The sequence below is a fragment of the Lytechinus variegatus genome, chromosome 12, assembly GCF_018143015.1.
Source record: "Lytechinus variegatus isolate NC3 chromosome 12, Lvar_3.0, whole genome shotgun sequence".
NCBI classification, from domain to species: Eukaryota; Metazoa; Echinodermata; class Echinoidea; order Temnopleuroida; family Toxopneustidae; genus Lytechinus; species Lytechinus variegatus.
In genome coordinates, this window is record NC_054751.1 from 8,538,344 (window position 1) to 8,550,816 (window position 12,473).

Sequence of the window (12,473 nt, forward strand, 5' to 3'; positions counted from 1 at the left end):
ATAATGTACTCTTTCTCCTCAGTCAACATAAATTTTCGTTTTGAGAAACGCATCATTGCGTAAAACAGCGATGAAAAGAGGAATGTCATTTTTCCTCAATTTGCGTATAATCTCTATGGGACATGACTTTTTCTCAAAACTAGATTCGACATTCCTCTATTTCGTGAGCCATATCTCCATTGTTTCTTGTCAGTTTTCCCTGAGCTTTTAATATGTTGTAGCTGAGATTCTAAGCTTTCGTAAATGTGCCCTCTATTTTTTGATCAGATGCCGAGATCATGCCCGTTTTTCACTTGCAAAATTGGAATTGTAATTCTCAAATTGCTTACGTGTAATCTCTATGGGGAATATCGTGGCTCAATGGATAACGCACTTAACTTGTGTTCTCGGGGGCGCAGGTTCGAGTCCTGGGGGTGAACAAGATGATTTTTTTTTCTTTTTGCCACCTCTTACATGATCCTTTATGATAATTAAAAGGTATAAAAGTTTAAATTTAGCAAGGTAAAACAGATTATAATTGCTTTTTTCATATCACATGTGTTTTGCGTGTAATCTCTATGGGACTTGACTTTTTGTCAAAAATAGATTCGACATTCCTCTATTTCGTGAGCCATATCTCCATTGTTTCTTGTCAGTTTTCCCTGAACTTTTAGTATGTTGTAGCTGAGATTCTGAGCTTTCGGAAATAAGCCCTGCATTTATTGATGAGATGCCGGGATCATGCCCGTATTTCGCTTGCAAAATTGAAATTGTAATTCTCAAAATTGCTTACGTGTAATCTCTATGGGGAATATCGTGGCTCAATGGATAAGGCATTTGACTTGCTTTGTAAAGGACGCAGGTTCGAGTCCTGGGGTAAACAATTTTTTTCCCATTTTTTTTCTTTTTACCACCTCGTACATGATCCTTCATGATAATTTAAAGGTATAAAAGTTAAAACTTAGCAAGATAAAACAGATTTTAATTACTTTTTTCATATCACATGTATTGTCATACATCAAAGAGACCCTTTTCAGTGCTTTATTATCTCCCGTATTTCACAAGTATTCCATCCATAATGAGCATTCCGTTGTCATGAAGATCATATTGATATGCATGAACATGGTAATAGTGATCATGATGGCGAGTATAAAGACAGACCACCTAATTCGTCCGCATGACGAATTAAATTCTAGTTACAACAATTTTTTTTCGTGTTTAATTCTGCATTCCACAGCAGAAACATGAAGTTTAAATTATGTCTTTTACTGTGAAATCCAGAATGCATTGGTTACGATTTTTCACAAGAATCCATTTCTTGCCACTCAAGAAACTAACTTGTACCTAAAATTAATGCTTGCAATCTCTCACATATGTATCCATTCCACATTCCCTCTATTTCAGTTCAACAAAACAGAAATATTTTTAGAAAACTATGCTACTCGAGTATCCACATTCTCTGTCAATGTCAAGAAACACATGCTAATGAGTGCAAGCTATTTCCATGTCTCCCTAAATGGAGGCCTCTATCTTCTAATGGTAATCCTGGCGTATCACATTCCCCTGAGCCGGGCTGCCGTCCTGGCACCAAATTAGCTGCAGAATTTGACGGGTAGCTCAGTGATTTGACGAATGGCTTGTATTCCTCCTTTGCCTTACTGTAAACATGCACTGAATGGTGTAAATTGTAGTCTGTCTGTTAGCATTTAGGAGATTGAACGATTGGGCAAGTGCAAAATCTGTTTTGTGTGAGCTTTTACTTTGTCAGTTCTCCAATATGAACATGTATGCATTAATAAGAACCATAGGAAAGTACTAAAAGCTCATTTTTTTTACAGGAAATAAAATGTAGTGTACTGTGGATGTGCAACATTCTACGCAAAATCAGGATTTGAATTAGGATGCGAACTTTACAGGCTCTCTTTACTGTTGTTGAAGTAAATTGACTGGGGAATTTATCTGTGTATATATATCCTCTCTACATTCTGCTTAAAGTGATTGATAGGTAAATCTATTTATTGTACATTGTAGGTACATGTATGTTTCTGTTTCTATTTATGGTGACTCCCGTAGGAATTCGGCAGGACAGTATTTGCCGGTAAACGCCAAGCTGGTATGTAACCAATTACCTAGGAAACATTTTACATCCAGGTTAATCAGTCATAATGGCTGACCTTTACGACAAATATTACTCTTGGGCCTTTTTATCAAAGTAGAGACAATGGCAGAGTCGGGATTGAACTCACAACCTTGCGATTATGAGTCCAATGCTCTATCCACCGGACCACAAGACCTGTGTGGTCATGTTCATGTATCTCTAGATCACCCTAGCTGATTTTCCAGTTGGTCGGTAGAATGATGAAAGGAAAAGACTGTATTGAAATATAAAATTTAATTTGGTATGGAACAGTGTTATTGATGAGGTAAGATTTGATGCTGAAGAATGCTTATGCAATGTGGAGAAAATGTGCCATATATTCTTACAGAGCCTGTGCCATTCTTGAGAGAACAGTATGAATGCACATGTAACTTGACCTGTATGTGACGTCAGTATGAACATTGCTGTTGAACATGAGTCATAGGATGGTGAGATTCAGGTGGTTCTCATGCTCGGTGCTCATGAATGTCACTTTGAACAACATACTGTACCTGTGGCATGTGGCAAGAGGCCCGTCTTCATTAGCCCTTTAAGTTAGCCTATTTTGATTCATAGAAACTAATCTAAAGGGGTGTCGCAAGAAAATATTTGGAATCAATTGCAAATTTTCTGTTGCAATATTACAATTGATGGATGTAGAGTACAGGTACACTGCTTGTTTCAAGAAGCAGATTATAAATCAGTTGAAAAATCACTCAAAACGTATGATTGATTTAGGAACCGAAAAGTAGACTTGCAATTGATTGCAAGTTTCTTGCAATACCCCAAGAGATTTACCAAACATTGGCTTTTCTTTATTTGCCGACTGGACTAGAATATCATGCTTCCTTGAGCAAACCATAGAGTGTTTTATGAACCATCTCATCATCAGTGATTTTTTTACAAAACAAATTTTGCTCTGATCCAATCATATTCATGGATTTCAGTAAAAGTTAAAAAACCACTGTTTCATGAAATGCTTCCCCGAGGCTGATGGAAACCAACCCTCCTACTGTACAGTAGGAAGGTGTTATACCTTGAAAGATGAGTTGACTTCAAAGGCGCCAGCATGAAAGTGATGAAACCTTTACATAGTGTAATATGAACAATTGGAGGTCACATGATCTATGGACTACTCATTCATTTGATGTTCTTCATGGGCAATTGCACAACGGCAATCAATTTGATGTGTTTAAAGGTTAACTTGTTCTTGAAATCTGGGCAAGAATCATTAATTCAAGCACTAATTCAAAGGCAAACAAGACCAGAAAAATGGATTTTACATAGGAGAAGAAAATGTTGCCAACTTTTTGAGGAAAATATTTGTCGATGTAGAAAGAGAGAAAAAAGAGAAGAAAAAATCTCACCATATGCATGAAAAAAGCTCAAAATTGGATGGATGTATAATTAGCAATCTCCTGTAAAGTATATTTGGTTTGTACATGTATGATACCAGTTTCTAAAATCTTTTTAACTTTTATTCCTATGAAATATTGTTGAATTTCGCTGATTTTCAGGAATTAATTGGTGATCATATAGCCCAATAATCCTGAAACCACTTCTTAAAATGAATTTTAAAAATACAATAGGTGTATTTACATGTATATAACAAAATTTATTCATTGCTTTCTTCCTTTTGATATGTGGAGAGGGTTACCATTACTGTTTACCTATTGAATTAGAAGTGCACTTTTAATATTATTTTCATGCAAAATTGTGCACATTCCTGGGACAATGAAATAATGATGAAAAAATCAGATCATTATCTGGCTACAAATTGTGATTTTCATTCCACATTTTCCCGGATACATTCAGATCATGATTGAAAAACCCGTCTTAAGCCCTACGTCATTCTCTCATGAGCATGAGCTCTTTCTAAGATGTTAAATTGAATAATTGATGTTAAATGTAGAACCTTAGTGTAAATGGATATGGCTGTGTAATGAATCTTCATAATATAACTTGATTATTTTGGTTTCCTAGTCTAGTTGGCAAGAGATTGTGGAAAACTTGGAAGGTTATCTTAATTTTATTAAACTCAGTTTCCAAATTAAGTAATTGAATCACATATCATACTATCAAGTAGCTTAATGCAGTATTTGAAAAGATTAACAGAGGAGGTTGATGTACACATACTGTAGCAGTTAACTAAATACTGCTCAATATTGTTTGGACCAGTATAGAGATTTTCCTTTCTTAAAATGCCCTGACATAATTAAGAACTATGGTGTCATTATGGATTAATTTTTTTTTTAATAAAATATCTACCTGTGCTTAATAACTTTTTACTTTGATTGATACCCAAATAGTTTGACTTTTGATGCTTCAAAAGAGAAAAAAATGAAAAGAAAATATTTTTGTGCCAATTTCTGATACTGGAAGTTCCTGTTGTTTGAAGCAGTGAATCATTTATTTATTTATTTTTTTTTTTGGGGGGGGGTTCCTGATTGGTGATTGGAGTTCACATTTTATGAAACTTGTCTCATAATAAAAAATAAATATTTAATGATCCGACTTCTACAACGTAATGCATAAATTGGAAGTCTTCCCTGATGTCAAGTTGATTTTATTGATTTTATGTAGAAATAAAATATATCATTGAAGGATTTTCAGAGAATGTATTAAACAAAGTTATGAATTTTTCAAGTTTTGATTTTGTGATGTCATATCTAGAGCAGTTGCCTCAGCCATATATCATGTATTACAAATTCCATAAGTTAACTAATCTAAGATGGTTATGATGACTTAATATGTTTGTCTTAAAGAAGCATCTGTTGAGTGATGGGTCTGGTGATATGCACAGGTATTCAATCACTTTCAATCTTTATTTTAAGAAAATTCATTTTATGGAATGTATCTCATGATAACAGAGGTAGCTGCTGGCATATAACGTCATGAAATGAAAACTTCAAGAAAAATCCATGTAATCCTGCTATTCATTCATGAATTTCATTCAAACCTTGAGTAATATTTTTCTCTCATGTTCTGCTTTTATTAAGACTTTCTTGACAGCAAGATAAGATTCCTTTTTCGTGCTTAATGTGTTCGGGATATTCTTTTATCATGTTGCAAACCTGACTGAATCTTTCTAACTATATGTTCATCGTAAAGGAAACGGCACCAATATGATATAATATCACCGTGTATCATCAATAATGTTCTCGCTTTTTTGTATTCATCTCTCCACTCCAGATCTTCCCCAGCCACCTACCCTTCATGTCCATGTAAGCTGCAAGATGACCAGTTAGGATGACCAGTGACTCTGTTTATGTTTCATCAAGAATAGGATTAAACAATGAGTGACCAGGAAAGGCCTCGTAGCAGGTCTTCTTCTCGCTCACCAAGACAGGTCAGTTCATATCCAAAGAGCTTCTTTTGACTCCTTACCCCAATTGCACTCAAGGTAGCCCCCCCCCCCTCCCCCGGCCCTGTCTAACCTCTTTTGCAATAAATATGTGACATTTGAAACTCTAACCATGACTTTCATGAGTTTTTTCTTGAAGGCCTTACAAAAAGGTCATACAATTTTTAAGACGTAATTTGCGATGCCTATATAGCCGGTTCCAAAGTTACGTAACATTGAAAACATCATTTTTGGGTACATATCCGATGCAAATTGTGTTTCTGGCCAAAATTCATAAATTTGTAATTGTTTTTACTTTTTTATGAATAAAATCGATTAATTTCATTTTGTTCATGATCAAAATAGTGTCGCCAGCATTATTCATTCAAAACGATAAACAGAAAATGAAAGAGCAAAGATATGCTTTTTAATATGGAAGTGTATATCATGCTCATGGCTTTTATAACAATTTCTATGTCACATACGAGGGAACATCTCTGTACAATAACATATCGGAAGAGAATAGAAAATGAACATACATTGACACTAAAACCTTATATTGTTTTTTTTCTTGATATTACTTCATCAGGATTCTTGGTATATGCTGGTTCAGGAAGAGGTCCTTGTTTCATCTCCAACACCATCTCCAAGACGATCTCTTGCTAGCAGTGGAAGTCGTTCCTCATCTAAGGCCAGTAGCGTGTCTTCCACTCCCAAACCACTCCAGACTACCTCATCTACAGCTGCAGCTGAACAAAGCCCTGCATCTCTGCTTCAAAGCACTACCCTATCACAGCACCCCCTGGAAGAGGAACAAGCTGCCCTCACCCAGTATCCTCTGGAGGAAAGTCTTGATGAGAAGCAGCATCCTTCAGGCAGTCATCAAAGCAAGCAAGAAGATGCCCATATAGATATAATTTCACCTTTGGGTGGTATGCAGGATAGCAGTGAAGATACCCAAGAGCACTTAGCCGTACCCCTTCTTGATCTAGATGCCAGCACTGACTCGAAGGATGGAGATCAGTTCAGGGGGTTGGCAAAAGGAACCTTTCCTTTTGTTGAAGAGGATGAGAGTGCAGCAATGAGCAGTGACACAGACATCCCGATACCTCTGTCTGACAATGAAGATAATGAAAGTGGCTTTCCTGGAGATGCTGAAGATTTTGGAATGTCCAAGGACGCTGTGCAGGAAGCCATTGCGGAAGTGTCTGCAGACTTTGTAAGTGGTGTATTGTCCATGTCAGTTTCACAGCATAGCGTGGATGGTACTAAAGTAGAAGACAAAATGAACATAGAAGACAATACTGGTACTGGCGATGTTCATTCAATGGTCATAGAGGACGTTCACAGCTCTGCAGCTACTACGCCATGGCAATCTGAAGGGGCAATGGAAAGACCAACCCCATCCCCTTTTAATCAGGAAATCAATGACATTGATTCTGATCAAATTCATAGAGAACAAATATCTCAACAGAGTCATGTATCTAGTATTAGCAGCTCTGTTTCAAACCGGACTAAATCATCAGTGAATGATAGTGTAAGGAGTGAAATAAGTGCAAGAAATGCTTCACCCACTGTTCAACTGAAGCCTTCAGCAGAGGACATGACTAGAGGGTCACCCAGTAAGTTGCCCCTAGATCTTGACAGTTTACAACCATTGGATATTGGAGAACACATGGCCTCTGGAGCTGAAGTTGTAATACTCAGAGGTTCAGAGAATGAGTATCATCATGGAAAAGAGAAGCTGACAGAAGAATCTCAAAGACAACAAATTATTTCAAAAAGTCACTCGGTAGAACCGAGGTCAATGACAGAGGATAGAAATCAAGTGAATACTGATTCACCAGTTCAAAATCAAAGGGTTACTCTTCATCCTGATTCAAGAGGATCACTTCCATCACAGTATCTATCACCTAGTGAAGGAAATGTGTCGAAAGATGCGCAGTCGTACATTCACTATCCAAGAGAATTGCGAGGCTCACCTCACAATATCGGGTTTTCCAGTGATAATGATAGTAATTCTGCAGATGTACCACAAGGTGGTACTAGTAATGCAAGGGAGAATGATATGAGTCTATCTAGGAGGGATCAAGGAAGTGAAAGGGATCTCTTAGCTAAAAGAGTGGCACTGCTTTTGCAGGTCAACAGTGATATGGATGTGGGTGTAGATGGTACTCAAGCTAATCTACATGGTGGCTCTTTATCAGGGAGTGGATCATCTTCACATACTGGCAGCCCTGACAGCATTGAAGAGGCCACTCTACCACTTGGAATTCTTTCCAAGGATGCCCATGGCTCACCTTCTTCCTACAGGAGAGGAGATGGACAGTCTCTACCACCTCCATCAAGATCAGAGTCCAGTGGAAGCTCTAATGCTGACTCCCTAGCAGAGCATGTCAAGCGGCTACTCCAAGAATCTGAGAGTATGCGCAAACTTCATACAGCAGGGATTTCTCCACAACAGTTGCTTAACATCCAAGCAGAGATAGGGAAAAGATCTCCTACATTATCAGATGCAAGCACATCAAGTTCTGTGAGGGATATTGTTAACAGGGTTGTCAGACATTCAAGAACAGGAAGTGAGAGCGATGATAGTATGGTTAGACCTCAAGAAACCTACATGTCTCCCTCACATCCTATGCCAGGTGGTTACAACGTCCCGTTGGGGTCAAGCAACGCATATCAGGAAAGCACCAAGGTTACATTCCAGGATACATTCCAGGCTAATCGTTCCCAGAATGCTGCTGGGTCAGGCAATACAAGCCAGTCTTCAACAAGTACTCTGACCAACGATTCCCTGTCACAGAGAGTGCAGCAACTGCTTAGTCATGTTGATGATGCATTTACCCACCAACCTGAAATTGCACGGGAAAGTTTGTCAAGAGAGGATTTACTAGCTCTGGTGCAAATTGCTGAGTTAGAGAAGAAACTTAGTGAGTCAAGATCTAACTCACAGATGCATGGATCTCCTCGGTCATCCCAAAACTCCAGAGTGTCATCCACCAGAGATACTGTTAGTAGGTCCACATCTGCTAAGGACAACTCTGTTGCAAGTGCTGATTCCCTAGCTTTAAGGGTTCAAGCAATCCTTGGGAGGGAGCCTCCTGGGGAGAGAGTTGATCGTATCATTTCAGAAGCTCTTCACGCAGAAGATCCATTGGTCTATGAGAGAAACCTATCCAATGCATCTATTGATAGCAAATACTCTAGTGCGAACTCTCAAAAAATATCATCATCAAAAGAGTTCGAGGACCCTTTAACTGCAGATGCCGCTCAGCGACCATTTGGTGCATTTGATAGAGCAAGGGATATGTTGACTCTTCACTTGCAACGCTTGGAAGAAAAGACTTTTGACCATAGTGTTGATACTAGAACTCCATTTAGACAAGACAGAAACGCCAATATGATCGTGAATAGAGCTGAATTTGATACCCTGACACAGAATCCATCACAACAGCTATCTGAACTTGACTTTCAGACCCCATCCTCTGGGTCTCTCAACAAACCAGTATCGACAGACCAAGTGTTGTATGGACTCTTACCCGAACAGATCCCTTCACACTTACAAATGCCCCATGACCAAACTGCAGATGAGTTCCATGTTCTCCAGTCTGTAGATTCACCAGCAAGGCCAAAGTCCTGGCAAGGGGATCCCCGGCAGCTTTACCCGCAATACCAGTCCAGTGGGAGATACCCATCTGAGAATGACAATATACCGCCAGGTCAAGACAGTCAGGTCATGGATGACAGCTTATTTGCGATGCAGAGGTCAAATTCTTCACCAGATATGAAGATGGACAAGAAGTCATTCCCTGGAGTGAAGGTGGCATCTTCATCATCGTCTCATCAAAGATCAGGATCGTGGGGAAGAACAGACCAATTCCAAGACGTTCATCATCACACCTCTCGAGTACCTGGCAGTAAACTTCCTGTTAGGTCACATGGTGAGACAAAGCAAGGAAAAAACTTTCCTCGAGAAAGGCAACAAGAATACAACAGTCCTCCATCTTCCTATACCCTTCAACATCTTCCCTCACAGAAGCAGCACCAACAAGTTCATCCAGATTACAGTACCAATAGCTGGCCCAGATCACTCTCAAAATCAAGGTCTAGTAGTAGTCCCAGACAAGAGTCAAGTCCAAGAACAGAGCAAAGACAAAGTTTTGGTCAAGATTCTTCAGCTACTGAAGGTTTCCTGAAGCCATACAGACCCCCAGGAAGTTCTGATGTGATTTATACATACCCTGTTGATGGACAGACTGTTCAAGATGGATCTCCATCTAGAAGTGTATCAACTCTTGAGAGCTCTCATGCTGGTGAGTCAGCTGCAATGGTAATTTTTTATGTATTCTTTGAGACATTGAGACTCTGAAAATGAGTAAGCTATAATGCTCTTTTTAAATTCATGATACACTTTAGATTATTACTTTCAAATTTTGATGATTTTAGCCCTCCCCCTTATTTTGATAGTGAGAAAGCTATTTTAATTTGATGTTTTTGCAAGATAACTTTGTAATATTAACATAACTGAAACTGTTAATGATTTATTGTCAAATACAGACCTTTATAAGACTTTATAAAGATGAAGGCATTAGCTGGGATTGTACTGATATTTCTATCCAATTGATATGAAAGTTGCACTAATGATGTGAGATTTAAAAAGAGAAAAATTAAAGAGTTAAATTGGATATGGCTCCACATTAACCTGCCAGACCTTTAAATCTACATCCTGTTGTTATTTTGTGTTACAGGATCTAATGATGCAAATGCACCAAACTTCCCCATTGAGGCATATGGCAGCAGGCCTAGTCGAGATTCACCACATTCTTCCAAGATACCAAGGTACGACCGAGGGCAAACTTCACCAGTAAAGAGTCCACTTGAGAGAAGTCGAGGACAGACCCTCTATGTTGATGAACAGAAAGGTGGCAGGAGCTATAGGAGGTCATTGAGCGATAGCAGTAGACAGGAAAAGGTGCAGGAGAAGGAGAAGGTAGGACGACAGGTATCATTAAGTCCTCAACACAGACCAGGGAGATCAAGAACTTCTGGAATGAAGCGAGAGCATTCAAGGTCCCCTCCAGAATCAGTACACTTTGGACAGTTGCCTAATAACCAGCAACAGGTGTTTGATGTAGGTGAAGGTGGGGTCCAGCCAAGGGATCGGCCAATTACAGGACATCCTGTCGGAGACAGAGCAGCCTTAGAGCATGGAGGAATCGGGGGACAGGAAGTGAGGGAACGATTTGGATACAGAGCTCAGCCCCGACCACTTAGCTGGGATCCATCAAGGCAGACTCAACCTTTGGACTATGGAAGGACGTACCCCCAGGACACCCAGTATAGACAACAGTATGGGATTCCTGGTGGCATGGCACATGTCCCTCCTGCCTTGACTACTGATGCAACCTCGCCATCAAAGATTCCAAGATTCAGATCTGGTTCAGAGCAGCCGCCCCTGAGGTACATGCCAGTAGGTGCAGAGAGGACAGATAGAAGAAGGCCAGAGTATACTGCTTCTAGGCAGTATGCGGAGTATGGGCACCAGGGAGTTCCTCAACTTCCTGGAACCTACAGCAAACAAGTCCTTGAAGACATCCTGCAGGTAAGGTCATTGTCTCATTTAAATTTCCAAGAAACAGATAGAACATTATTATTCAATGCAGGATTACACTTTTCAGCTCGTATGACCTATGGCAAAATGTTATTTCATGTTATAAGCTTCTTCTTTATCAATATCTCAATGAAACCTTATGCTTGCATACATATGAATATTTGCCCTGAAAGTTTACATTGTCACCTTATGTGCTAAGCAGCTTATCCAATTAGCAAACTATTCCAATGGATTTGAGGTAGATAGAAGTGGAGAGGTTATTACTAGAGATCAACATCTCCTGTATTCATCTGCTTATTTTACTAACAATGCATTACTAGAGATTGCTCAAGAAGTTTATAATAAAACTATATTGTTGTATGTTTTGATCTGAAATGATCGGTCAATCGACTAATAAACATTGCTTTAAGAAGAAGAATTAAGAGTTTCGTGCTGAAAAAAAATTACATTGAGTGAGATTGTAATCTCACTCTTACTGGAAGTCTATTTGAAAAAAAAAATGATGCTTCCTTCTTATATACTCCTTACAGGATGAATCAGATCCCCTTTACCGTGAGGCATCTTTAATGTGGGATCAATACCAGCGCCTACAGCAGCAGAAGGAGGCAAGGAGAGAGGCTAGGAGAGAGGTCAAAGGTCAAGACGAGTCTGATGTTTCCAGTCTGGACTCCAGGAGGGTCAACAGGCTTGCACACCTAGTCCAAGACCCAGTCCAGCATACTGTACAACAGTTTGTACCAGGTAAACTAATAATGGCTTTGCAATTGAAGATGTAGGCATGACCAAGATATTAATCTTTTGTGGGTGCATTCATTTAGAATGAATCCTAGTCTGGCATACTTTCCCAAATCTATTTCCTCGAAAAGGCTGATTCCCCTGAACCTATTTTATGTAGGCATTGCCAAAGCTTGACCATTGTGGATGAAATAGTTTTTAAATCAATATTTTGTTCTATTTTGAATCACTACTGTTCCAGAAAGGTAATTTTTCACAATTTTACCAATTTTTTAATCTTCATTACTGTGTATTGCAATATTGTGTTCATAAGGTTGTCAATCCTTGAATTACCAGCATTTATTATCTGTTGAATTGTACTTAACCAATGTTTTGTGAATGATTGAGAATTTCTGAGGTTTTCCACATTTGACAGAATGTTAAAACAATAAAATGTTTGAACTTAGGATTATCTGTTGTGTTCTAGATGAGACAGACAGTCGTGACAGCAGTAGCACTACCCTGACAGACTCTACTACACCTAGGCAGAGAAGAAAGTGGGTGAGAGACCAACAAGGCTTCACACCAAGAGAACAATCTCCAGAAAGGACAACCAGAAATGAAGAGTAAGTCATTCCTTTCTATTTCACTCTTCAGAAGAAACAAATTGTCCTTGGCCCTGTACA

The 12,473-nt window shown here is 38.9% G+C and overlaps 1 protein-coding gene across 3 annotated transcripts in view; it reads left to right on the forward strand.

Moving 5' to 3' along the window:
* Positions 1–12,473, forward strand: part of LOC121425674 — a 35,969-nt gene that overhangs the window by 17,118 nt on the left and 6,378 nt on the right. For all 3 annotated transcript variants that reach the window (XM_041621831.1, XM_041621832.1, XM_041621833.1), the window contains 5 exons: positions 5,309–5,465; positions 6,049–9,775; positions 10,211–11,064; positions 11,604–11,814; positions 12,275–12,413. In XM_041621831.1, the coding sequence (XP_041477765.1) occupies positions 5,412–5,465; positions 6,049–9,775; positions 10,211–11,064; positions 11,604–11,814; positions 12,275–12,413 (4,985 nt within the window). In that variant the 5' untranslated portion in view covers positions 5,309–5,411. The remainder of the gene's footprint in view (positions 1–5,308; positions 5,466–6,048; positions 9,776–10,210; positions 11,065–11,603; positions 11,815–12,274; positions 12,414–12,473) is intronic.